The 26,235-nt window shown below is 50.6% G+C and overlaps 1 protein-coding gene across 2 annotated transcripts in view; it reads left to right on the top strand.

The window, feature by feature from the left end:
• The window catches only part of JADE2 (jade family PHD finger 2), a 72,845-nt gene extending 52,014 nt beyond the window's left edge, over positions 1 to 20,831 (top strand). Inside the window, exons 8-12 of one of the 2 annotated variants that reach the window (XM_064672219.1) lie at positions 24 to 140; positions 5,661 to 6,122; positions 10,682 to 10,799; positions 14,715 to 14,843; positions 16,257 to 20,831. In XM_064672219.1, the coding sequence (XP_064528289.1) occupies positions 24 to 140; positions 5,661 to 6,122; positions 10,682 to 10,799; positions 14,715 to 14,843; positions 16,257 to 17,122 (1,692 nt within the window). In that variant the 3' untranslated portion in view covers positions 17,123 to 20,831. The remainder of the gene's footprint in view (positions 1 to 23; positions 141 to 5,660; positions 6,123 to 10,681; positions 10,800 to 14,714; positions 14,844 to 16,256) is intronic. The other variant, XM_064672217.1, reaches the window with a different exon arrangement.
• The last annotated feature ends 5,404 nt before the right edge of the window (positions 20,832 to 26,235 follow it).

Below are 26,235 nucleotides of genomic sequence, written 5' to 3'. Positions count from 1 at the left end.
CTTGTCTTCTATCTCATGGCCAGGTTAGCATTGGATGTCCTGAAAAAATGGAACCCATTACGAAGATCTCACATATCCCAGCAAGCAGATGGGCTTTGTCCTGCAGCCTCTGCAAGGAGTGCACTGGGACATGTATTCAGGTATGTAGCTTGGCACTGAAGACACTCAGACCTCCAGGGTTGTGCCTGTATCAGCCACTGGAGATTCTGGAGGTGCTGGAGGACACAGTCTGGCCAAAGGCTTATTTCTGCTCTGAGTAAACCTGACGACAAGAACCCGTCAGGCATCATCAGATGTTGTTTACAATCACTTAATGCATTGAGTGCTAGAAATGTAGATTAACTTTCTTTGCATAACACAGTGATGTTGCTGTAGTGACACTAATGACTGGGACTGCAAATGACCTTGATTTGGATCAGGAATTTCCAGCAGAAAGAGCTTCGTGAAGCTGCCAGGAAAGTGAGATGCTCGTGAGATACACAGCCCAAGTATTTCACAAACACTTGGGGTTTCAGTTGGGGGGATCCCAGGGAACCCCAGGGTTGGAGAGTCCTCACTAGCCTGCTGGCTTGGAAAATAAAGTATTTACCATGTACTGCATTTCCACATTTTCTGTTTTGCCACACCTAACCAAACTACTGCAGACATCTGATTGCCTGCCCTCCCTGCAGCAGGAGGGCAGACATTCTCTTTTCAGATGGAAAGCAGGATGCTCTGGGCTTTCCTGTTGCAAAAGTGGAACAGAGCTTCCCACCCTGTGATCCCTCTACTTGGGGAGCAAAGAGTAGAAGCTCCCATCTCAAATGCAGCACACTTAGTGTGAGAGCATCTGGGGAGCCTTGCTGAACCCCCTGATTCCCCCTCCTTCCCCCTGCTTGGCCAGTGTAATCCTGGTGATCCCTGGGGATGGGCTGGAGCATCTGCAGCCCATCAGCATCTACAGTGCCAGTTGCTTCCATTGGCAGAGCAGGCACTGGAGCAGCCTTGGCATTCAGGGGGAAATGTAAGAGCCTTTAAGCTTTGAAAAGTGGAGAGAAAGTTTGGGATGTGTAGCAATCCCAAGGGATCAGCTCTGGTACAGCAGCACGAGCTGCACCAGGGAGGTTGGTGTACACAGTGGTGATGATGGGGGACCAGAACAGCTGCCTGTTTGCAGAAGGACATCAGGGATAGGAGGTCTGCAGGCTCCACTGTGTTTATGCCATCGTCTTGGGTTTAATCCTTTAAAGGGAGCTATTTAAAAGCAATCCCCGTAGTTTGAAACGAAATTTCACAATACTCCTTTAAATCTGTAGCATTGACTCACTTCTTTTTTGATGGCTCTGGATGCTTATTCACCCTGCCAGATGGAGATACTGTGTCAGAATGGCAACTGCTTTCAAAGAACAGAGGGGCAGGGAAGGAGGCAAACAGGCTTGGCAGCATCAAAAAGAATTCAGCGTCTCTCAGGCTTCATCCTCTTAGCGCCAGCATGACACGGGAGCCACGAGATCCCGGGGGCTGGGTGGATTTGCATTAAAGGTCACCTGAGATGGAACAGGAGCCTTCTTGTCTCATGTGCCAGCAGTTCACAGTTTATAAGTCTTCGTGAAATTGTCACTGGAGCATTTGCCGAGGCCACCCTGGCGTGTGCAGGCTGGTTTTGCTTCAAGGAAAAGGGGGAGAAGGAAAAAAAAAAGTAGGCAGTGCCTTTATTTAAGGATTTATGGGGTAAATGAACACCCATAGATAAATAAATATGCTCTGTACTCTTCAGTGGTACAGAGGTCTGTTTTGAAAGCTTATGTTTATGGAGCATACTTTGTGCTAGTGCCTGTTTATGCAGGTGTGATCTACCTTTGTCAGCATTTTGGGTTTGTGACCCAACTCCGAAAGAAGGAGGTTGTTTTCTGCAAAAGCACTGGGTGTTTATTCTTGGGAGCAGGAATCGGGTGCTGCAGGTGGGCAGGTCTGGGGAAGGAAGGACATTGCTTCCAGGAGGGGGTTTTCCAAGTGGGCAGTGGGATCTGGGTTTTGCAAAGGTGGAATCTGGGAGGCAGACTGGAGGAGGGGGAGACTCATCCCAACAGGGCATGGGATGCTCAGAGGGAGCACCACAGCTTAAGAAAACACCCACCTGAACCACATTTGCAGAGACAAATGTGAGAAATCTTTGCACAGGCACCTCTGTGCGTGGAGGTGTTTTTCCCCATCCAAATTTGTCCATCGAAAGGGAAACAAACCCAGGGAAGCCTGAGGAAGGGCTGCTCTCGATGCCTTTGCCCTTGCTGCTTGCATGTAGCTCATCCCTTGCTTCCTGGTACAGAGCTGTGAACCCAGTGTAATTCGGTGTGGCTGTAGCTGAGCCAGAGCTCCTGGACACTGTGCAGGGATGCAGTCCTGGAGACACCCTTTCCCTAGCTCCTGTTAAGGGGAAGTCATTATTTCATGGTGGTTCTTGTGGTCAGACATCAGGAGATGCCAGAGAGCTCGGTATGTAGCAGGAATTTTCTTGTTTGCATTGCTGAGGTGGAAAAGAGAGTGCCAGGAGCCAGGCTCTGGTGCAGCTGAGTCCTGACCATGCTTTTTTGGGACCCAGCTCCCTCCTCCTCACTTGTCAGAGAGACAGGAAGTGGTAACCGAGGCAGCATGGAATACCAGGGCTCTGTTAGTTGCTGGCAGGCTTCTCCAAAGGGCACAGTCTTCTGCTGTCATCATCTTCCAGCTTACCTTTTGTTGTTTTTTGGAGAAAAAGCCCTTGGAAATGTCCTCCACCACTCATTTGTCTGACATTGCTCCTCTGCCCGCTGCTGCCCACTCCCCTTGAGCTGCTTGGGCCAGTGGTCCCCATCCACTGGGGTAACCGGTGTGGTGGTTCCCAAAGCTGTCCTCTGGTGAGGGTGACACAGGGGAAGAGCAGCCTGTGTGCCCCCCTGCCACCCCCTGCCCCACATCCTGGGAGGGTGTCTGGGAGGCCGAGAGTGCCCGTCTCGGCTGAGAGGCTCTGCCAGCATCCAGACCATCTGTGGTCACAGAAAATCACATGGCAGTTCTGTAAGGATGCAGAAGTGTTGTCTCTGATGGCTTGGCCGCCGTTCAGCACCGGTAATTAATTTTTCCTTCCCGAACTCCCCTCGCAGGTCTGTTGGAGGAGCCGCTTCCTTCCCCTCCGGCCCCAAACTGCAGCAGAGCACCACTGCAAGCTGCTGAACTTCTGTTTGAATTTCCTTGGCAACTGAAATCATCCCTCTGTTTCTTCCCAGTAAGAGTGATTTGCAGGCTAATTGACAGCCCACATTAATCTCTGGGGCAGTTTTCACCCTCTCTCTCTCTCTCTCTCTGGGAACTGTGTTTGGGGATGGATTTGCCTGGATAAGCAATATGCTGAAATCCTTGAATGGGAGGTGCTGTAAGATAGCGAAGCACGATCAATAACGAAGCCAGTTTTTGAGCCTGGTTTATTCTGGGTGGCAGATCCCTCCCTGCCATCACCAGTGGCTTCATTCCAGCGCCGTTCTGGGATGGATCAATATGTTTTTATTGTTAGTTTATCCAAGGTCCTTCAGTAACTGTGGCTGACCGGGTACCTTTCTTTGTTGCCCTGTCAGCTGAGCTGCCTAATTATTTTCTGTTTGCATTTTGGGCACGGTTTCTGATGAGTGCTGCTTGCCATCTGTCACAGGAGAGGTCCAGGACGGATGTCAATGGATTTGCTTTATTCCTAAGGTGGAGTGATGGCCATTCCTGTTAGCAGGACATTGTCCTGGCAGAAGACACGGCCGTGTTGTTAATGCTGTTTTTAGCACTGGTGGCAGAAACAGGAGGGAAGGGACATCACTCTGTGTGCTTTAAAAGCCAGTAGGTGATACACTGACTGCCCTGAGTAAATCTGGAAGCTGCAAGTCAGGCTGGGCTCCCTCTGTCCCTCCCTCGATGCCAAAAATAAATACTGGAGAGTGGAGCCAGTGCTTCAGCCATGTGGGAGGCTGTGACAGGGCTTGTCCCATGGGATGGGCAGGGTGGCAGGGCAGGTCCCTGCTGCCTGCTGTGTTGGTGGGTGCCCCAGGTGGTGGGTGCACCAGTGGGTCCTTCACAATGCCAGGCACCAGCAGCATAGCAGAGGGAGCTGAGCTTTGCAAGTTACCAGCTATTTTTGTGAACAGTTTCAAACTGAAGTTAAAACCAAATGGCCATATTTAACAGGGTGTGAGAGTTCATAATCCAGTTGTGTGTGGTGCCTGCAGGAGTTAGTGCTCAGCATCACTACCTGGAGCCATGCTGGTACAGCCAGAGCTGCATCCAGCTCTTCCCACTGGTCTTGGAGGCTTTGGAACAGGGCCTGGAGAGCCCTGGAAGTGGAGGACTTGGACAATGCTTGTCTTGCTTTTCTTGGCCCTGGCAGCTGCATGAACACCAGCAGATTGATTAAAAAAAGCCAAAGGAAAATATCTAAAAGCAGCAATGTCAAAAGTTCACACCTGGATGCCTGAGCAGGATTCAGGGCTGATGGATGGGGTGGAGATTAAAAGCTGTAAAACTTCTGCTCCTCAATTACTGCCAGAATGTATTTAGTTTTCTTTTTGAGAATTAAGGTGCAGTAAAACTGAGTGGTTTGTCATCGACATCCAGGAAATTTCACCTGCCTCCACCTAGTCCTTCAGGCCACAAGTGCATCTTCATCCTCCACAAGAACAGTTCTTCTGTTAACTCCAAAATGGTGCCTACGGTTAATAGCCCACTTAAAATGTCTCATTATTGTAGTTTAACTGGTCATTAGCAGCTGGAATAGCCTGATTTCTTATGGGTTATGGTTGAAATAATTACCTGACACTCTGAGCCATTAAAAAACAGTTAATGAGTAGAGGGGGAGAAGGTGCTGAGGTGGACACGGGCTCTGACTGGTGGGGGTTCCTCTGTAGGACACCAGGCTGAGATTTGTTGCCTGTGGGATCCAAAGTGTTTTAAGCCTGAGGTAAGTTAGGGAAATGGTTAAAAAATTAATCTGATACAAGTTTGATGACATTCTAGCCACATGTTTTGCTCTGGTTGCCTTTTTTTTTTTTCCTTTCTTTTTTAAATGGAGCTAGTTGGAGTGTATAATTTCCAGAGGAGGAAGGCATTTGGGAGCACTGGCTGCTGCTTAGATCCCATGTTCACAAATAAACTTTGCCATGTTCTCTGTGCTTCCAATAAAAATGGCATATTGGCTTTAGATGTGGTAAGAGAGGGGAGTAGCTTAATGGTGAAATAAAGATGAGCATTTCTCCATCAGGAGAAACAAATTGACATTCCTGGGGCATCCTGTAGGCCAGGGCTGTTCTTTGGCTTTTGACATGTCTTGTTGGATGAAGCATCGGAATCTCGTGGTTGTGGTGGGTGGGAGATGAGCAGGGCCTGTCACAGAGGATTAAAAAGAAGGTAAGGTGGGAAGGTGCCCAGTGGTACCTTTTGAACCCTGGGGTTCTGCTTGAGTTTCTGGTGTTGGGCTCTCGGGTGTCCCTGGCTGGGGCAGTACCGGTGTTCTCCATGGGAGTGTGTGTCGTGGAGCACCCGTCCCTGGGACAGGTGTCACTCAGGTGGCTCTCCTGGGTTCCTGGGAAGCGCTTGCTGCTCACTGTGTTGGTCAGTGTCCCCGTGCCCTGGTGCCTTGCCTGGCCCTGAGCCCTGTCCCTGTCCCGCAGTGCTCCATGCCCGCCTGCGTCACCGCGTTCCACGTCACCTGCGCCTTCGACCACAACCTGGACATGCGGACGATCCTGGCAGACAACGACGAGGTGAAGTTCAAGTCCTTCTGCCTCGAGCACAGCACCGGTGCCACCAAACTGCCCGAGGAGGCGCGGACAGAGCCCGACCAAGCCCAGCTGGACTTGGAGAAGGTGACGCTGCGGAAGCAGAAGCTCCAGCAGCTGGAGGAGGACTTCTATGAACTCGTGAAGCCTTCGGAGGTGGCGGAGAACCTCGACTTGAGCGAATCGTTGGTGGATTTTGTCTACCAGTACTGGAAGCTAAAGAGGAAAGCAAATTCCAACAAACCGCTGCTGACACCAAAAACGGATGAAGTGGACAACTTGGCTCAGCAAGAGCAGGATGTTCTCTACCGACGCTTAAAGCTCTTCATGCACCTCAGGCAAGACCTGGAGAGGGTGAGTACAGCCTTTCCTTCAGTCGTGTACCCCACATGCTCCACCAGGGCTGCTGTAGTGTGTGATGGGGACTGTAGACAGCACAAGCCCTGTTCCCCCCAGCTCAGTCTGACCCCCTTAAAAGTTGTGTCCTTCCATCTTCATTCAGAAACATAACAGTGCTCAGTGTGTGTACATCACCCCTGCCAAAACACTGACACTGATGGAGTAAGTTAGTGTTGGTCTCCGCTGGGGGTTCAAAAGAACAAATGTGTGCAGGGAGAGTGCCTCAGCTGGGCTGGGTGGGTGGGAGGCAGATGATGCTGCAGTTTATGTCCACTGTGTCTGAATAGTCTGAAAGCTAAAAATTACCCTGTGTTGCCTCTCAGATGCTTTCCAGCAGCAAGGCACAGGAACACGTCATTATTTACTTCCATTAAACATCCAAGACGTGTGAAAGGCAGGAGTGAGGGCAGGGCCAGTGGGACCGGGCATTCCTGCCCTGCTGCAGCTGAAAGTGGGTCGGCTCCTCCGGGAGCTGCTGGCAGAGGCAGAGCCATGCCAGAGGATGCAGACAGAGCATGCAGGCACCTGCAGGTCCCCGTGGTGCAGGGCATCCTTGAATCCTCCCATCCACAGGGGAAGGGAGCAGGTTTTTGGGTGAGGGCACTGGTGGAGCAGCAGGGCTCAAATGGTGCTGGAGCTCCCCGGGCTGGGCTTGGTGCTGCACTGTGCTGCTCTCTGTGCATTTGGCTGTCGTGGCTGCACCACTGTCAGCCCCAAAATCACAACCACTTCCACCAGATTAATTGCTGAAGACACTAAAAATGATGTGATGCCCTGGGGACACCCCTCCAGGCTGCTTGTGTGGAGGGCAGAGGCAGGGATGGGGCAGAGGCAGGCTGGAGATGAGGAGTGGCAGCAAAGGTGAGAGGCAGCGAGGGGAAGAAGCACAGGGAAGCACAGGGGAAGAAGCACACACAGAACCTGGAGAGGGGACAGGTACAGTAGTGGTGCTGCTGGGGAGCACATGGACGTAGCACAGGGGAGCAGTGGGACAGGGACAGGCAGGGCAGGGGTGCTCAGCCTGGCATGCAGAGCCCAAACTCCCTCTCCTCCTCTGCTTAAGACCCAAGCCCTGCCTGGTCTCCCCTCTCCTCCTTCTGCCAGAGGGGTGAATCCATGGCCCTTGCTCAGGTCCCTGCCTGACTGCCCACTCAGGGTGTAAAAGCCATGGAAGGGCTCAGGGGGTCTCTGGGAGCAAGGAAGGAGGAAAGCAGGAAAACAGCATTGCTTTGGCTCAGTGGGTGTGGTGCTCTGGTTCCCTGAGCAGGGGGCTGGGGGTGCTGCAGCTCCCTGGGAGGTGAAGGTGGTGGGGATGCTGCCCCTGCATGTCCCTGAACCCTCTCTCCAAGCTGCTGAGGGTCTGTGGCAGAGTTTAACCTATGGGTGGGAAGGTGGTGTGGGTGGGCACTGCATTCATGTCCAGGTGGGGTTTCAGCTCTGGACCAGCCTGCCCTGGTTCCTTCCTGCACCCACCTCCCAGGTGCATCCTGGAGCCCGAGAGCCTTCTTCTGTGTAAAAGCAATTGGATTTGAAGCTATTAATTTCTTTTCTGTGGTCCTGTCTGCCTTCATCCCTGTGGTCATTATTGCCATCGCTCTGCCAATCTGCCCCTCCTTTGTTCCTGCCTTTACCCCTCACATTCCCCTCTCTGTGTGGGGCTGCCACCATTAGTGGGTCTCCATCACCAAGCTATGGCAACAGGCTGCAGCTGCCCATCCAAGGGTGACAAGTTCCACTCACTTTTCCCCCTTCATCTGCTCCATATTGTAAATCTAAACCAGGCTGCTCTGCCTCCCACTGCTTCCCCTTGTTCCCAGCTTGGCTTTCCCAGCTGCAGTGAACCACTGTGCACCCCTGGGTACCACGCTTTGCTCACAGCGGCTTCTCTTTGATTTCTTTGTGTCAAAACTCGGTGTTTTACCAGATTTCCCGTTTTCCAGAGTTGCCTCCAGGCTTTGTGGGGTGTGCCCATCGGCGTTCAGCCTCTGCTTAGCAACTCCCTGCCAGGTTTCACTGCCTGGCCGTGGAAGAGCTGTTTGTTTGTTCTACTTCCAAGAGTGGAACAGTAAACACCAGCTGGATCAAAGTCCAGTGCTCATATGGGTGATACAGGTTTAAATCCAATTGTTTCCAGTGCATCCCAGGTGTCTGATCCTGCCTGGCAGTGCCAGTCACAGCCACCCTGCTTCACATCAGATTGGGATTGGAGACAAGCAGCATGGAGGGAGGACTTTCAGAGGGTGTCCGTGGGGCATCAAGTTGGATTTTAATGTTTTCAGCAATTAATCTGGAATTGGGTGTAATTTCAGGACTAATAGTGGTCTCTGGATCCAGGAGAGTTGTTGAGGAGGCAGAAGCAGCAGAGCAGATGACATGGGGATATGCAGGGTGATGGTGTTTCCCTGTGCCATTTTTTAACCCCTGTCGTTTCTGCACTTCACAGTGTCAGCAAATTTAACCTATTGCCTGGGAATCCTAATACATTCCCCTTGTTTTCTTTTTTGGCCTTTTTTTAACACTCTTTGCCTTTTTTTAAAGCTTTTTCCCAAGGGCTGAGTGTTTAAATTAACTTTAACAAAAAGCTGTAGTTTCCAGGCTTTCACACCAGCATCTAAGCTTGGCTTGGGGAAGCAGCACTGGGTGGTGGTGAGCTGTGTAAGTGTGGGTAAATACCAGCAGTCTCTAAGCAAAGCTAAAGTAATGTTTTCTTCCAGGAATATCAAATCATAGAGAAGAGATACCGCCAAACACTTGGAGGTTCAGGTTGCCAGAGGCAGTTGTTTTCTTCATAAAGAAATTTTAGTTTGATGTTTTCTCCAATCCAGAATGAAAAAAAGATATAACATAGTAAAATACACTACAAAGCTCACTGCCTTGTATTTACAGCTAGGGGATTCAACAGCAACAACAAAAAAAGAACAGCTTTTTCTCCCATATCCCTAAGCATTCCCAAATTGTCCTTAGGTAAGACCAGTGTCATTAAAGGACAGCTGCAGTCGTCCTTTTGCCCTCACAGCCTTTGGTGGCAGATACCAGGTAGGCATGGACAGTGTCACTGTGAGAGGCACAAAGCCTCCTGACCACGTAGGGACAGTCCCCCAAGCCTGACAATACTCTGCAGAGAGGGATTTGGAGACTAGAGGGGGGAGGAATCGAAGACATCAGCATCACACATGGGTGTGGACGTGTCCACACACGTTCCTGCCCGTGAATCCCACGCCCCCATTCAGGCCACCTCCTCCTTACCTTATTACAGGCAGCTTTGCTCTCTCAGAGCATCAGAAAGCTGAGTAAATGCTGTCAAATCCTGTTAGCTGCCATTAGCATTTCTGTCCCGCAGCCAAACGCCTCCACTTCCTCCCGGAGCCTCAGTGCCCGCCGCAGCCGTGGTGCCAGAGCCTGGCTCTGCAGCCACCCATACTCAGGGCTGGCAAAAGCGTGGCACTGAGACTCGTCAGCAGGCAGGTGCCAGCAGGTATCAGCAGCAGCTCTGTCATCTTATGCTGCTGGGGTGTTTTTATCAGCAGCCCCATGTGATAAGCAAGGTTTAGCCACTGCTGCGTGTGAGCAGTTGCATCTTGTGCTTTGCTGTTTGTGTTTAGAGCTTCAGGTAATCGTAGAACGGGTTGGTTTGGGTTGGAAGGGACCTTAAAGATCAGCTGGTTCCAACCCCAGCACCGTGGTTAATGAAATTCCTTGGGCTCGGACAAAATGCAGCAGGGATTTGCAGGTGGATGTGGAGCAAGGGTGAGTAACCAAATAGAGGGGCCAGATTTGAGGTCGGGAGCTGCACTGGCTGCTGACCTGGGCCAGCATCACTGGGGTATTTTGCTGTGTTTTCTATGCTTTGCCCTGGTACCTGCTTTAGGGCATCAGACAGTTCTGTGAGGCTTTCAGTGTTCTTAGCCTGATATGGACACCTCCATCCCAGCTCTGCCCCTTCCCTGCACTGGCTGTGGGAAGAGGGTCTCTCCCTCCCTGCAGAAGGATCAATTTGTGGGTGAGAACTGGTGTATTGACTCAGGGTACCAAGGTACTTCTGAGCATTTGGCATTTTTTGGTGCAGGTCTCTGTGACAGGGATGTGCATGATGCAGCTGCTGGGTGGGCTCAGCACAGTGCTCAGTGCTCCAGAACTCTGTTATAATGGTCCTTCTACAGCATCTTCCTTCTGAGACTTCCCAGTGCCTGTGCTGGAGAAGCCAGCCAGCCTTCCTTGCCCCCATTGAGGTCTTGTTTGTTGGAGCCAGAACAGAGAGGTTTAGGCTGGGAATCATTCACCACATGCTTTTTCCCATATGTATTCCACAGTTTGGATCAGGAGCCCTCACTGCTAGTCCTGGCTCACCCAAAGGGTCCTGGTAGGAGTTCTGGTGGAACACAGATGATGGTGAGGTGAAGAGGACCCAATCCCAGGGAGTGGGGATTTCCCTGGGCAGCAGAAGCAGCAAGGCCACTTGAGGGGAACTGTTTTGACCCTGCCTAAACCAGACACTGTTTCTTGTGTTTCTGTAGGTAAGAAATCTCTGTTACATGGTGACAAGACGGGAGAAAATGAAACACACCATTTGTAAACTGCAAGAGCAGATCTTCCATCTCCAGATGAAGCTTATTGAGAAGGATCTTTACCCAGGTCAGTACTGCTTCCCAGGGCTTGGTCCTGCAGCCACTGTCCCTGCCATCCTCTGAAGCCAAAGTTGGGTGCCCAAGCCCCCCACCCCAAGGAAGCCAGAGCTGCCCCCTCCCCTGATGTGTTATTTTGGAACACATGGTTCCTGTGTTGACTCTGAAACACAAAATAAGGCCAGACCCTGGATGACCAGTGAGCTGGAGCTCCTGTTTTCACAGACCCCTCTTGATCCTCCTCTCCCCAGGAATCAGTCAGAAGGACCAAGCATTTGCTTGGATGGGGATGCTGAGGCAGTGCTTGGTGCCTTTCGTGGAGCTGGAGCTGTCTGGGAGGAGATGGTAAATCCTGGGCTGATCCCTGGCAGCTGGTTCCCTGGCCCGGTGGCAGCCCCGCTTCGGGCTCTTCTCATTTTCCTTTGGCTCTGTCAGGAATCAAGGGTTAAGCTGCTGGTGGGGGGTCTGTTGCTCCAGGAGACCAGCTCCTTCAGCTCTGGAGGGCTGCAGCTCTCTGCTCCACGTACCCATTAGTGGAGATCATGCTGCTGCATGCAAAGCCTCTGGCAACTTTTATTGAGCAACTGAAATAAAGTTGATTTCCTTTTGTCCTACTTCTTTTTCCTTTTGCACAAGCAGTGCCGGAGCCCACGGCTCCTGCTCCCTCCTCCTTCTCCTCCTTTCCCTTCGGTGGCAGGGCAGAGCAGACCCCATGGCTGCAGAACAGTTTTTCCAGCAGCAGCATCTGGCGCTTTGGCAGCCGCTTCCGACGGTTGTTGTGTTTGTGGCTTTGGAGTTGTGTTTGAAACCATCACATGGTTGGGGTTGCTTCAGGAACCGTCTGGGCCGAGCTTTCCTTGACAAAAGTCTCCTTTCACTGAAGTTTTGGAGGCTGAGGGATGTGTATATTGAGGTGCCTGTGACTCAGGCCCGTGTGAATTCCTCTGGATGGCCAAAGCCAGGCAGCGATGGGGACAGGGGTGGCTGGACCCCAGGGTTTCTCCAGGGAGCTGTGGGACCTGTAAATTCTGGTCCCTGTGACACTGTGTGTTGCTCTACGTCCTCACTGAGCCAACCTGAACACACACAAAGTGGTGTTCCCAGCTGTTCCCACCAACTGGAGACCCTGCATTGCACATCCATTCCCTGTCACCCGGGATGTTTGTGCTGGGTGGTGCTCCCAGCAGTGATGTGCTGGCTGGGGTGGTGAGGTGGGAGATCCAGCTCAGGAATACAGATAGAAGACAAGAGGATCCTGAAGGCAGGTGCCATGCACTGTGCTCCTGGGTTCTCTGGCCTTCAGGGGGATCTCAGGGGACCTCGGGGTGCTTTTCAGTTCAGCTGGGTGAACCCAGTTCATCATTTGCAGCTCTCAGAAGGAGACAGGTGCAGGGTAGTGTGCCAGGTTTTTGAGCTCACCTCCCTTGCAAACAAGGTGTTAGATAGCTGGAAATGCCCCTGGGGACCTGTGTTGCCCAAAATGCCTTGGGCAGTCTGACCACCAGTGCATGCCTGACCCTGTCTCTGATGCAGTGATGGGGTAGGAGCTGGCAAATCCTCCCAGGGAGAGCTGAGCCAGGGCCTTGCCAGTGGGGTGTAGATGCCAACCAATGATGGGGAGCTGTGTTGGGGCTCTTCTGATGGTGTTTCGAGATTGTCTGCATTGCCCAGTGCCAGTGCTGTGCAATTACCTTTCCCCAAAATGTTATGTGTACTTGAGGAAAAGCACAGCTGCTGTTCCCATGATGTTTGTTCTTGGTGAACACCAACACCCAAAGGTGAGTGATCAGAGACAAACCCCCAGTTGAGAGGGTGGCCCAGCTGGGAATTGGTGTTCAGGGATCACTTCAGACTCTGGAATGCAGATGCTCTTCTCTCCTGCCCTACCTGGCCAGTGTTTGCCCATTCGTTTTCCACTCTGAACTGACTGGGATGAGCTGCTTGTCTCTCCTGGGATGGACTTTTTGGTTGAGCCTGAGCAGGGACTGACTGCTCCCTCTGGCACCCAGGTCCCAGGAGTCACTGCTGCCAGAGAAGGGGCCCAGCTGCCTCCTTTGGTCCTGGAATCTCCAGGTGGTTTGGGCATCTGGGTCCTTCCTGTGTCAGGGGGACATTAGGGACATGAATGCCTTTTGTCATCAGTCTCCTGAGCTTGTGAGGAGTTCCCTTGCCAGGTGATGGTACCTAGAGCTGCAGATACTCAGCACCCAGTGGGACCAAAGCTTTGGATAACTCACTGCTGAATTTTCCAGCATTACAAAGCACTTACTGGTGTGGAAGCAGGGGATGGTTCCATCCCCCCCCACAGCTCCTGACAGGGCTGCTCTCCATACCTGGGGTTCCTTGGAGAAAGGAAGAAGTCTCAGTTATTCCAGCCGGATGAGGCCAGTTTTTAACTGCTGTTACAGTAGCCATCGACCGAGATCTGTTGGGGTTGTTCCAAAGATGGTTTTGGCACAAAGGTTTTTTTGGACTGGCTCCCACATAAAACTCAGAACAGGAGGGGTTTATTTTTCCCGCTGTCAAATGATCATTTAAGCAGGAGATTCTTAATAAAATCAGTGAGAACTGCCCGTGTAAAATGAACCCTCCTCTCCTCCCTGTATTTTTCTTGCACGGAGTGAAAAGTAAACACTGTCTGGCTTTGAAACACGGCTACTATTTTGACAGGTTCCTCTTCAGAAAGTGCTGCTCGGGTTTCTCTTCAGCCCCGTTGTGCTGTCTAAACAAAGTTAAGATTTTGATTTTGTAAGGGAACTGAAAAATGTGTCTGCCTTCCTCCCGTTACTTGGCAGGAACGCGGCAAATACCAGTTTTGCCTTTGCTTTTCTTTCTTCCTGCGAGTCCTTGGGTCAGGAGGGGTTCCTGGCTTGGCAACCCCAGGACTGTAAATCCTCTGTTAATCCAGACTCAGGCAGGTGCAATGCAAATTCCCTCCCCAGCTCACCCAGTACATTTCCACTGCCACAGCAAGGGGAGAGCTGGGGTTACTCCCTCTGACCCATCCACTCCTTGGCCTCTCTGCCAGGTCTGTTGAGGATTTGCTGCTGGCTGACACAATAAACCGATTTCTTCCTTAAAATCATTGCTCAGCCTATGGGCCAGCCTCTGAAAAACTGCCTGTCTCACGTCCACTTCCATCAGCCACCCACATTTTGGTTTAAGGGCAATATCCTTCCCCCTCTGAAAATTAATAGAAATTTTAGCATGGACTTCTGAGGGACATTGGCCTAACGGAGTAAGTAAAAACTGTTGTAAGTATTTTACTTGGCAATGCAGGTTGTAATTTTATAGGGCATTTGTCCTGTTTACCCAGGAGGAATAAATCCAGTAGGGCTTCAAAGCCATTTAGGAAATGCTAATTTTTAGGTGAATGTCTGCGTAGCTAAGAGTTTGCTCCCTGCCTTTCCATGGGCAATCCTGGTCATCTTTCCTGCTCCATGTACTTATGTAATTTTGGGGTTTTTATCACCCCTGCACAGTTTGAGTGTGAGCAGCTGCTGTTGCTGAAAGGTCAAATCGAATCAAGATCAGCCTCCTGGCAGGTGTCCAAGCAGGATTTGGGGTTACTCCTTTGTGAGTCCTCACCCCAAAGCCCTGGTCCAGGGGGGCACCTTGGTGGCTGCAGGGTCTCCAGCAGGGCCCCTGCCTTCAGTGGGGCTGCTCCTGTGGCCTTGCCAAGCTCCTCTCCAAGGCCCAAACCTCTTTTTTATATAACCTACAGGATTCAGATTTTCTTAAAATACAGAGACCATAGCCTAACAGCTCTCCAAAAAGTGGCTGTTGTTCCCCCTTTGTGTTGGAGTTGCTTGCAGGTCTGCTCCAGGTCTCCACTGTGGGGTGTCCCCAGGGGAACTTGTTCACTGCAGCATCCCTGGTGCCTCGTCTCACACGGCGTTTTCCTTTTTTTCCTAAAAAATGCCAGAACAAACTGGGAAGAGGACAAAGGGTAAGAAAAGTGACCCAAGAAGGAAAGGAAGAGATGGTAGAAAAAATAGTCCCGAGAAGACAGAGAAAAGGAAATCAGTCAACGAAACTGTATTGGGACAACTGGGTAAGTCTGATTTTATGAGTGTGGAGCTGACTCGTGCCACTGGAGACTCCCTGTTTTGGGGAGCAGGGTTTAAGAGTCCCAGCCCCTGATCCCTCCTGCACGTACATGGTGGAGTTACACCTTCCATCTCTCCTTTGTAGAACTCAACCTGAATTATCCAGGTCCTGTGAGAGAGACTGGGACCGAAATACAGTCCCTGGTGGGGCAGGGGGTGTAAAATCCACCCCCGTAGCCTCAGGATTGGGAGAACGTGTTACAAAACCTGTGATGTGCTGCTGGAGTGTGATTTCGCTTTCGGGGGATAAAATCAGACTTACCCAGCCCATGGTAGGGCTGTTCCCCTGTGTCCTCTGTGCTGTGCAGCGATGGTGAGCACAGCACGTGGGCTGGGAGTTCTCATGGCATGTACTGCCCCTGGTCAGGTGCCAGAGGGTGGGGTGTTGTCTCCTCCAGAAGGACCACGGTAAGATGCAGGAGGTGCAGGGTCACATCCCATCGCAGGAGGTGCAGGGTCACATCCCATTGTTGCTCACAGGTGAGGGTGATGCAAAGCTGTCACCACAAGCAGCAGACATTGTGGACGTGACTCACCCTGCCCGTGCCACTGCTCTTTCCCTCTCTGTTGCCAGAGTGACTGCTTCAAAGGAAATCCAAAATCAAACCTCATTTTTCCTGCATCCATAAAACCAGCTCTGATGTTGAATCCGTGGGTTTCTGTTTCTGGGATTACAATGCTTGTGCCTGTGCAGGTGTGTGCCTTTGCTAATTAGACCCAGCCCAGCCCACAACGCTCACTCTTGCTCTCAGAGATCATTATTAGGAAGTTTTTCAGCTTTTTCCATTCCAGTCTTAATCTCTGCTCCTCTTCTTCAGCCTCCTCACCTCTCAAGATGTTCTCAGACCTGCCTCCCATGCAGATATAGCACCAGTCCCATCACCACACTGGCTGTCTGGCTCTGGTGCTGGCCCACATGGTGGCCTAGTGGCAGCTGCTCCCTGGGGAACCTGTCACCCCTTGCCTGGGCACAAATCCTGCTCTGTCACCAAATTTTTCAGCGTATGCTTGGATTGTTTGTCTGCCACCTTTGCACAGGAATGTATTTGCCCCCATGCTGGGATGGGTCATTGCTTGACGTCTTTGCTGAAGAAAGATGCTTGATTTGGATTCAGGGAGGTTCATGGAGTGTGGCATGTGAGGGACAGCTCAGGTTGTTGTGCTGTGATCTCAGTGAACCCCAAATTCAGCATCAGTGCTGGAGTAAACCCTCCTCTGTCCTGGTGTGCTGTGTTAGAGTTGACCTTTTGAGTGTTTCTCCGATGCCAGGGAGTTTCGGTGAAGTCGTCGGCGGTGGTGGAGGACAATGTGTGTGTTCCTGGCTTCTGAGGCAAATCTTCCATTCTTGTTTTTTCCAGGCTTGTCAACCTCCTTCCCCATCGACGGGACCTTCTTCAACAGCTGGTTGGCGCAGTCGGTGCAGATCACGGCGGAGAACATGGCCATGAGCGAGTGGTCCCTCAACAACGCCCACCACGAGGACAGCACCCCCGGCCTCTCCGAGGAGCTCCTCCAGGACGAGGAGACCTTGCTGAGCTTCATGATGGACCATTCCCTCAGGTCCCCATTCAGGCAGAGCGAGGCCACAAAGAAAGTGAAAAGCAGAACGAGAACGAACACTAAGAAAAAGCTGCCGCGGAGCAGCCCCCCCGCTGTGGGCGGGGGCCACCCGGAGGGCTCGGAGCCCTGGACTACCAACGCCAGCAACTTGTTGGATGATCCCACCAAACCCTTCGCTCTGGATTCCAGGCCGAGCAAGTCGGAGAAAGGGGCGGCGAAGCTTCCCACCGACCGCAAAGGGACGGGCGAGGCCAAAAGGGCGGCCAAGAAGGGCTCTCTCCAGAAAGCCAGCGAGCCTCACGCCCCTGCCGGGACACGGGGCTGTGTCAGCAAGGAGGAGGAGGAGGAGGAGGAGGAGACGCCGCGCTGCGCTCAGCCCGAGCCCAGCCCCGCGGCCAAAGTGCCTGACTCCGTAGGTAGCCCCAAAACCATCGTGCGGTTCAAATTACCAAAGGAGAGCCGGGGGGCGCGGCGCTCGCAGCCCCCCAAGCCCGAGGGCGCCGGCGGAGCTCCCCTGCGTCGCTTCGACGCCGACACGGACGGATACTTCTCCGACGCCGAGATGAGCGACTCGGACGGGGAGTCCCGCGGCGGCCGGGCACAGCGGGGCCAGCTGGACGCGGCCGGAGAGGACATCGTCAGGATGAGCATCCTGGCGTCCTAACTCCTCCCGCCACGCCGGCTCCACGAGGCCTCAACCCAGTTCCAACTGCCATGTCCGATTTCTGCCTGGTATCACGGCGAGGGGGGTTTTTAATATGTGTATATAGTTGGAAGTTCGGCACTGTTGTCTTTCTCTTCTCGATACGCCTGAGATACAGCTTCAGCTTCACCGACATCGATGACTGTGACAGCAGCGGTCCCTCCCCGGCTCCCTGCCAGACCCCACTCCCCAGGAACGCGAGCCGGCGCCCGGCAGGACCGATGCCGAGGGTGCCCGGAGGGTGGAGGGTGCCGGTACCCGTGCTTTCTGCAGGGATGACAGTTCAATTAACGGGCATTATTTAATGAGGGGCAGGTTCCTGCCCGGGACGGTTGCCCTCAGAGCAGGGAGCGAGCAGAGGGTCCGGCAGTGACCAGCTGTGGGAGGGGAAATTCCCGCCCGTGTGTGCGGAGACGAGGAAGCAAAATAAGCGATACTAAAATAATTAATGACTAAAGCACAAAAAGCTTGTTGGAGGAAAACGCTTGGGGTGGAAGAGAGCAATGTTACATTTCTATTTTTAGGAAAAAAAACCCCTCGGTCATTGTTTTTCCCCTCACCTTTCCATCTGGTCAGGATCCGTCCAGGGGCCAGGATGCAAAATTTCCCCCCATCCCTGCCCCCATTGAGGTCAGGAAAACTGAAGGGATTTACTCAGATGAATGGATCAGCTGGCAGCAAGCTGGAAAATGGAAACGTGGGGCAGGGTGGAGGAGAAAAGCATCCTTTAAAACCACCGTGGGGAGTCAGGGTTGGTGTAACCTGGGAAGTTGAGCGATTTTTTCTGCCCGTGCTTCTCTGTGATGCTGCCGTGGTCCCACCATGCCGGGCTGGCACGTTTGAAATCCCCTTTGCACACCAAAACAATGGCCCCGAGGCCAAACGTGCCATCACCGAGGGGAAATGGCAACCCTTGGCATCACCATTGTGTTTTCCTACAAAACGCTACAGTGGAAATGGTGAATTTATTCCTCTCCATCCTTTGGGGTTTGTTTTTTTTTTTTATTCCTTAAATCCTGGTTACAAGCTGTTGACTTGTTGTGGAGGGGTGATTCACAGAAGCTGACATTATAAATATTACAATAATTTAATGCATAAAATGTCCCCAATAAGCCTTAAATGTTGTTTAAAAGCCCATGTTACCTATAAGTCAGGCGAATTTCCATGTTTGCACTTAATTGCACCATTACTTCGGTTTTGGCTTCAAAGGTCACAGTTAAGTCATGCTACGTGTTTTATTGGAGTGACCCCAGTGTGAGCTCAGGGAACAAAAAAAAAAAAAAAGGAATTCACTGAAACTTTTGTTGTTGTTGTTTTTTAAAAATAAAAAAATGTTAAAAAATAATAAAAAAAAAAATCACAAATAAAACCAACCCAAACCTGGGACACTTCTGCAACCGGTTAAACCCATCACTAAACAGAAAAAACCTTGCAATTGTCAAACCAATCAGTCAAAGAATTTTGTGGATGCCAAAGAAATATTTTGACAGTCAAGCAGCACAGCCAGAAACCGGAAACTTGTCACTATGAAAAAAAAAAAAAATTGGAAGTTATTTAGCAACCAAGGACTAAAGACACACTCATACCACACTGCTGCGGCGTTAGGTTCCAAGCTTGCTCCGAGGGATGCTGCTGCTCCGAGACTGCATCCTGCCGTTTTGGTTTCCGATGCTTTTTGCTCATTTCACTGTGAGCTTTCTTTTTGAAACTCTGAGACTCTTTTCGATTGATGTTTTAGAGTAGATCATCTTTATCAGCCTTCCAAAAGTCCTTATTATTGGTAAAATTTGCAGCACAGATCAGCGCTGACAGCCCAGCTGATCCCGGGCACGGCGAGCGGCAGCGGCGGCTCCGGGTGGGATGCCCAGCCCTGCCTGAGCCCAACACTCACCCGGCTGAGACTGACCGTGCCTGGGGAGGAATCTTCCTCAGATGGGAAAAATGTGACACAGGTTATTAGTGGGGGGGTGGGGGGGGAAGGAAAACAAAAAAAACCACATCAAAAAAACAACAAAACGGGAACCACCTTTGTTATAAATTAGCATAATCCACTGAGGTTGGAAATGAAAATCTGCTCATTAATTAAGGCTCAGTATGTTCAGATAATGTTAAATACAGTAAATAGGACTTAGTTTATCTTATCAGGCTTGCTAGCTTTAGCTCCAGTATCCTAGTATAAGAGTCATAACAATAATCAATATGCTGCCTTTTAATGAATCTTGCTTCCGTGTGCTTCACTCAATTATGGTTAAAAAAAAAGCAATCCACAAATTTCGCTGTACACAGCTCCATTCATCAGCTTCTGCACTACTTGTCTTCTCAGTACAGGAAAGCAAAAAGGGGGACACTTTAAAGAACAACCAACCCTGCACCACCAGCACCGGGCAATAAACCAGTTTGAGAGACTCCCAAAATATCAGGCATCGTGTTTTGCCATAAGAAGATGGCATTTAGGTGGGGAAAGCTGAGGGGGCTGGTGGGGCACAGGGAGAAGAATGGGATGGTGGGACTGGAGAGGAGGGAAGGGGTTCTGGTGAGCCATGGGGCTGAGTGAGGGCTGGACCGTGGCGGGAAGGCTGCGGCCACCCCAGAGCATCCCCTGCCTGGTGCGTCCTCGGAGCGGGGGAGTCTGGTGTTCTGGAGAGAAAATGCACAAGGAAAATATTTTTGATGTTAATGTAAATGTATTTTGAAATGAATAGAAAGAAGAAGAAAAAAAAAAAGGTTTATTTTAGTAGAGAAATGTTGTCTTTTAAGATGTATAAACTGCAGGAATTGACATTTGCACTGTAAGAGCACCTGTTTCCTTGGAGAAGCAGCAGCTGTTGAGGTGAGGATGCACAAGGCATCATGCCCTGATGGAGCACAGTCCCCACACCAGCCCCAGCCCCGATGGCTGTGGAAGTTTCCCAAGGGCAGCTCCCATTCCACGCTCCCATTTTCCCCACACCCATCTTTCAGTTATTTTTCTTTCCTGTTTTTTTTTTTTGCTTGCACCTCTTTGATGGGGTTAGGATGCCTGCTGTCCCACGGAGCCCGCCCCGAGGGGGGATGCAGAACAGAGCTGGGAGGGATGCAGGATGCAGGAGGAGGATGCTGCTGCAGGGCAGGACGTGAGGCTTGGTTGTTCTTTAAAGAAATCCCCCCCAGTTTGCACCATTCCACATCCAAAACAACCCACTTCACATCAGTTACAGGAAACGATATGAATGTCGCAGGAGGAGAAACCCTTCTGTTTTCTTTGTTTCAAAGAACGTGATGTGCCATTTGTTAATACAAAAGAGAAATATTGAAAATATATTGAAAAGAGCAATTTTAAATTATTTTTGGCTTATGTTGCAATATTTATTTTCTTGTATTAGAAATTCCTTTGTAGAGAAAAAATGTATTTTTCATTAATGCAAAAACCTATTTCTCCTTTTTGTACATTTTCCATGTTAGTTAATCCTTAAAGCAATATAATGTTATCAAACTCGTTCTGTGTGAGACTGTATTATGCATGCTATTTGTGTTGCCTTGGAATAGCTCTGTCTGCCATTATTTTCATCCTGTTTAGATACAGTGTATGCTTTAATACACATTGGGACCATGGCCCATTGCTTATGAAAAACCCCTTTGCATTCCTCAATGTGTTGGCAAATGCAGTCAATAAAGCAGTGTTTTCTGTGTACCTCGTGTTGTTGGAGTGAGCAGTCACACAGAGCAAACTCACCCAGGGACAGGAGAGCCCATGGAGCATCCCAGGGATGCAGCTCTGTGGGGATGCAGGGCTGGGTCAGCCCTGCCTGGTGCAGCCACTCTGCCTGAGAATAGCAAATTCCTGAACTTCTGTTGCATTTCCATTTACATTTCCATCGCCAGACCTCAGCCAGCCCTTGGAAAATGCAGCTGGAGACATTTGTCACAGCTGGAAGGGCAAGCTCAAGCAAGAGGATGTTCACAGAGTCCCCCATGCCCAAAAGTTTTATAATTTGAGGTAACCACCTTTCTCCTGGAGATTTAAGTCTTGTTTTGCAGATTTGGAGCAAAACCCGCAGGGGAAGCTCTGCTGTGAGCTGGGATGCTCAGAGGAACAGCTTCTTGCACCAGGAGCTGGTGTAGCAGGCAGGGAAAAACGCTGCTAGATTTGCTATTCGTGGGAGCAAAGGCAAGCTGTGAAATCCAAATTACTCCAGCAATGTGTTGCTGTTTGTCAGACACTCCTCGTTCTCCTGATGATACCAACCAGCAACCTGATCTAGTGGGTGGCATCCCTGCCCATGGAAGGGGATTGGAAATAAATCTTTCTGGGGTCCCTTCCAACCCAAACCATTCTGTGGGTCTGCTGGTGTGGGCTGTGGTTGCTGGGCCCGACCCTCCACCTGTGGAGCGTGGTGGGAGCACAGGGCTCATCACAGAGCTTTAAAAACTTGAATGGGATCCACATCTTCCTGTGAATACTTGGCTGGCTTGGAGGCCACAGGCAAGGGTGCAGCCCTGTTTCAGCAAATACTGGAGTCATCAAAGAATGGTTCTTTTTTTCTGCCTTCTTGGCATTTCCTGGCACATTTTTCTTCTGTAAAATTGACCACGTGTCCAAGCTGCTGAAGAAAAATGAGCTGTTCAATAGGCATACTTGGTGCAATTTATTAGCTAAGTGATTAATCAGGGAAATCACAGTGCCTGGTGAAGACAGCACAAAACCCATCAATCTGAGATGGGTTTTCTGGGCGTTGAGGGGAAGAAGAGGGGGAAATTCACCTTAAACTGTCATGGGCTTATATGTCACTCTTAAAGGAAAAGGCAAAGAATCAGTTTATTGCAAATGAAGGATTTTATTACTAGGCTGTGTTATTGCTCACAGCTCTCCAGGCACCCCAGTGATGAACTCAAACTCCTGGCTGGTCCCAAAACCCCACAGTGCAGGCACAATGCCCACAGCAGCAGGCATGAACCTGCCTGTACAAAGCCAGTTCAAGAGCTGTCTTCTGTAATAAGTTTTTCACCTGTTTTAGGCAGGGAGATATTAATAGAGTTCAATTCCATAAAGCAGGGAGCGAGGCCAGCCTGCCTGTCATGGCTTAACTCCAACCTTCCCAACTCCCAGAATGTCAGAGGGGATGATGCTCAGCCCAGACACACCTTGGAGATCTGATGCTTGCCCTTACAAAGTGGCAAGGATTTTGTCTTCAAAATATTTGAGGTTAATGGAAGAGGTTGCCAAATTCCTGGGAAGGTACATTTCTGCCTCTGGCACCTTAGACCAGAGGTATCTGGGATAGTCTGGATGGATTTCTCATGGGCAGGGATGGACAGACCTGGGGCACCAGTGCTCCACCAGCAGCACCACATCATCCTTCTCCTACAGCTCAGCCTGAGAAATGATTCCCCAATAAAGGTAGAAAAAGCCTTTCTTAGTAATAATCTATATTTATAGGCACTTGGAGCACATAGGGTTTCCCTGTGTTGCTCCCTTGGGGTTTGCCTGTAGTATCCTCATCACAGGTGGTGCTGAGTGCCTCGATCTGGAGTGAGCAGCCAAAGAATCATTTCAATTTAATTGCAAAATAAATGTTAGGCTAGCCCCTATATGTTTTGCATAAGGATTGGAAGTACCACCATAAATACTAATGGAGCAAATACACCCTGGTGTCAGTAAATCATCAGCAACGGATGTGGAAAGGAATTAATTTCCCTTCAGCTTCTCCTGAAAGAATTGCAGTAAGACCTTGTTTTATTGTGTTTGATTAAGTGCTGGTGGTATAACATAATTTCCCCTAACCATTAAAACCGCTGGTGTTGTACTTCTGCGTAAACGCCTCTAATGTGATGAGAGCATATTTAATATTTACTCTTCCAAAGTTAATACATTTAGGGGAGACATTTTGTGCTCTAAAAATAGTTCCTTGGCCTTGGATTTCCATGTAGGGCTGAGAAATGATGTGTCTGCTGTGATTGCAACAGATGAATAAGGAAAAAAAAAAAAAAACAACCTCTAAAAAAATAAACAAACCTATGACTAACCCACAAAACAAGGGAAAAATCCCACTGCAGCCAATGCAATACCCACCCTGGCTGATCCAGAGGGTTTCACAAGTTCTGTCTCTGTTTTGATGTCTTGCCCGTCCCAAAATCCACTTGACAAACTCAATTCCCTGTTCATTTACTGCACAAGTTAAAAATGGACCCGTGGAGGGTCTAACCAGGCACTTTTTTAATGGAAGATTTATCCAGGTACCTTTTCTCACAGAGGTTTATCTTGGGGATGGGATGGGACTGGCATTGCTTGCAGGCAGCTCTTTCTTCTCCTGTGATGGCCCCACATGGATGTCCAGATCCACCACAGAGTCCTGGTGGGGAAGTGCTCAGCCCCCAGCCAAGTTTTGGGGGCACAGGGGGGCCACAGCTTTGCCTGTATCCATCCCCCATCCACAAGAGAGTTCTTTGGGCACGAATCCTGGACCTTGCCTGCCATGGGGTATAAATCATGCAAACAGCAAACAGTTTATATGGGAATCAGGAGGTAAGAGGAATGTAGCTCCCTTCCAAAATCAGGACTCTGGTGCTGGGGGTGTTGTTTGGGCTGTGGGTGCCCTGAGAAACGAGCCCTGGGGGTGTCTGTGAGCTCTGCTGGTGTGTGCAGCAGTGGGATGGAGTTTCCCAAAGTGGTGGGATTTTGGCATTTCCCTAAGCCTTGGGATGGTGTTTCCCAGCTAAACTCACTCTGCTGCACATCAGATGCAGTGTTTTCCCTCAGGAGTAGCTGCTGTACATTCAGATGTAATAAAGATTAAAATAATTGACTGCCTGTGCTTGTATTTTAAGTGGTGCTTCATAATGCTGACACTGAGCAGGAGGAGAAAATGCAGAGGTTACAGTAGTGCTGTTACACTGGGTCATTAGCAGCCCTGCAATGAGCTCTGGAGGGTCGGATCGATGAAAGGGAGTTTTTCCTGGGAGACAGGCAGGTCAAAAAGCAAAATAACAGATCTGCAGCCATAACTCCTGGGAAAATGATTCTCAGGAGGGAGATGCTGTGTTTGTTCAGGACCCTGCTGCTGTCAGAGCAGGTCACCAGCCATCCATGTGGGAATGGACCTGCCGTGTGCTCTGCCTCCATCCAGGCTTCTCCCCGTGCAGGCTGGAATGCAGCACCCTGCAAGAGAGAAAATTCCCTCCAGAAAACAAGGTACCAAAACCCCTTCCAAGAATGCTCAGCTAAAAATAGGTGTTTGTTGTAAGGGATACCACAAATAACACTCACAGTGCACAGAGGGACCGGCAGGCGGGGGATGAATTCCTGCCCTTAATAAGAAAGCAGGATCAATAAAGCACTTCTAAAAGAGGGAAATCAGCAATTTTTGCAGCTCCATCTTTAAACTTAGTAAGTCTGGGGGATAAAGCACAGCAAGCAAGGATGCTCTTGTGCCCTGCATTCCCCAAACCAGCTTTAGCCAGGTGCCATGCTGGGGGACACAGGAGTCCTGGGCACCCAGAGAGACCTGCACACAGCCCTGGGGTGGGCCAGCTCCCTGAAGGGCTGCTTCTGGAAAGCCATGGGAATGAGGTGGTTCCAATCAGGATTTTAAATCCAGCACACAGAGAGCAGCTCTGGAGCAGCACAGGGCCAAGCAGCATCACTGTGTTGCCAGAGGCAGGCTGGGGACACACATGCCCTGTGCCACGAGCATCACCTGCTTGGCACCAGCTCTTCTCCAGTAGCAAAAGGACTCATGGCTGATTTTTTAGGCTTTCTGAGCCACGAGGATGCTGAGCCACAGTCCAGCCACAGGGCAGCAGCACATTTATTGGCGTGGCAAGAGCCAGACATGTGCCAAGCCGTGGGGACTCAGGTCACTGCTCTGATCTGAAGCCTGCAAGCATCTCCCCAGTCCTATGTGTGTGCTAGACAACAGCTCTAAAACTGGCTCAGACAAATACAGCAGGAGGAGGAAGGAGTATAAATAGCCAAGCTGCAGGAGCACGGGCTGGGAGCAGCGTGGGCATGGCATGGGACTGGCACAGCCAGAGCCAGGGGGGTGCTGAGAGTGGCTGTGCCTCCCCCGCACCACCAGCAGCCACAGCCCCCTCTCTGCAGCCCATCAGCCCACCTGACAGGCATCTGCAGTGTTTTCCATCCCAAGCATTAGAAAAGAGTCAGTGACTGAGGTGTCACTGCTGCCCCGGCTCAGAGCTGCCTGTTGGAAAACATGACCTGAGATTTGAAACTCGGTATAACTCCCTCCTTCCTCATGGGGGAACACAGGATGCCCCTATAATACGACTGCTCACTGCCTTTTTTTTAGACTTTCATAAAGTCTTTGGCTTACCTGGGGATTCCCACCTCCTGACAATTAAGTGGACAACACCTGCTTGAGCAAACAGAATTACCTTACACTGAGGAATGGGCCAAGGGCAGCACTGCCTGACAGCCAGAGGAAACGTGCTGGGACCCTCACAGAAATCACATTTCAGCTGATTTTTCAGTCTGAGGGTGGTTGCTGGCTGCTGGAGAGCTGAGATGCCAGGGGCTGGCAGCAGTGAACTTGTCATGCATTCACAAACTCATTTTGCCTTTTTGGTTTCTGTATGTATCAATGAGAGGAGTTTGTTGGAAATGAGGGAACCAGGGGAAAGGTTTGCTGGCTGGGGCTGTGTGGGCCTGAAGGGCTGTTCTGATGGGGTAAATAATAGGGGAATTGGTTCATTGCTGAATGGCTGGAAAGAAACAGGAGTCAATTTGCAGCAGCAAATGAAACATCTCCCAGACTCAGCCCTCAGCTAAATCCAGATGGAATGAGCATCCACAGCCCTCAGAAGGGAAGCAGCAGGAGCAGGGGTCTTGCTGGCAAAACATTCCCATCCCTTCTCTTCACTTTCTGCCTCTTTGCCTTTCCCAGGGGGACGTGTGGGGCCATGACTGTGTCCCCCCATAGGGCTGTCCCCCCAGAGGATGCTCCCTCAGGAGCTGGTACAAGTGGAAACCCAGCCACAGGCAGCAGCTTCATTTGCATTTTGCTCTGAGAGTTTGACTCATCCCAGCCTGAAAGTGAGAACTAAACCCTCGGCAGGAGGACGGGTGACACCTGAAACAG

This window comes from Pseudopipra pipra, chromosome 15, assembly GCF_036250125.1.
Source record: "Pseudopipra pipra isolate bDixPip1 chromosome 15, bDixPip1.hap1, whole genome shotgun sequence".
NCBI lineage: Eukaryota > Metazoa > Chordata > Aves > Passeriformes > Pipridae > Pseudopipra > Pseudopipra pipra.
Note: the sequence above shows the minus strand (reverse complement) of the source record. Positions and strands in the feature narration are given on the sequence as shown.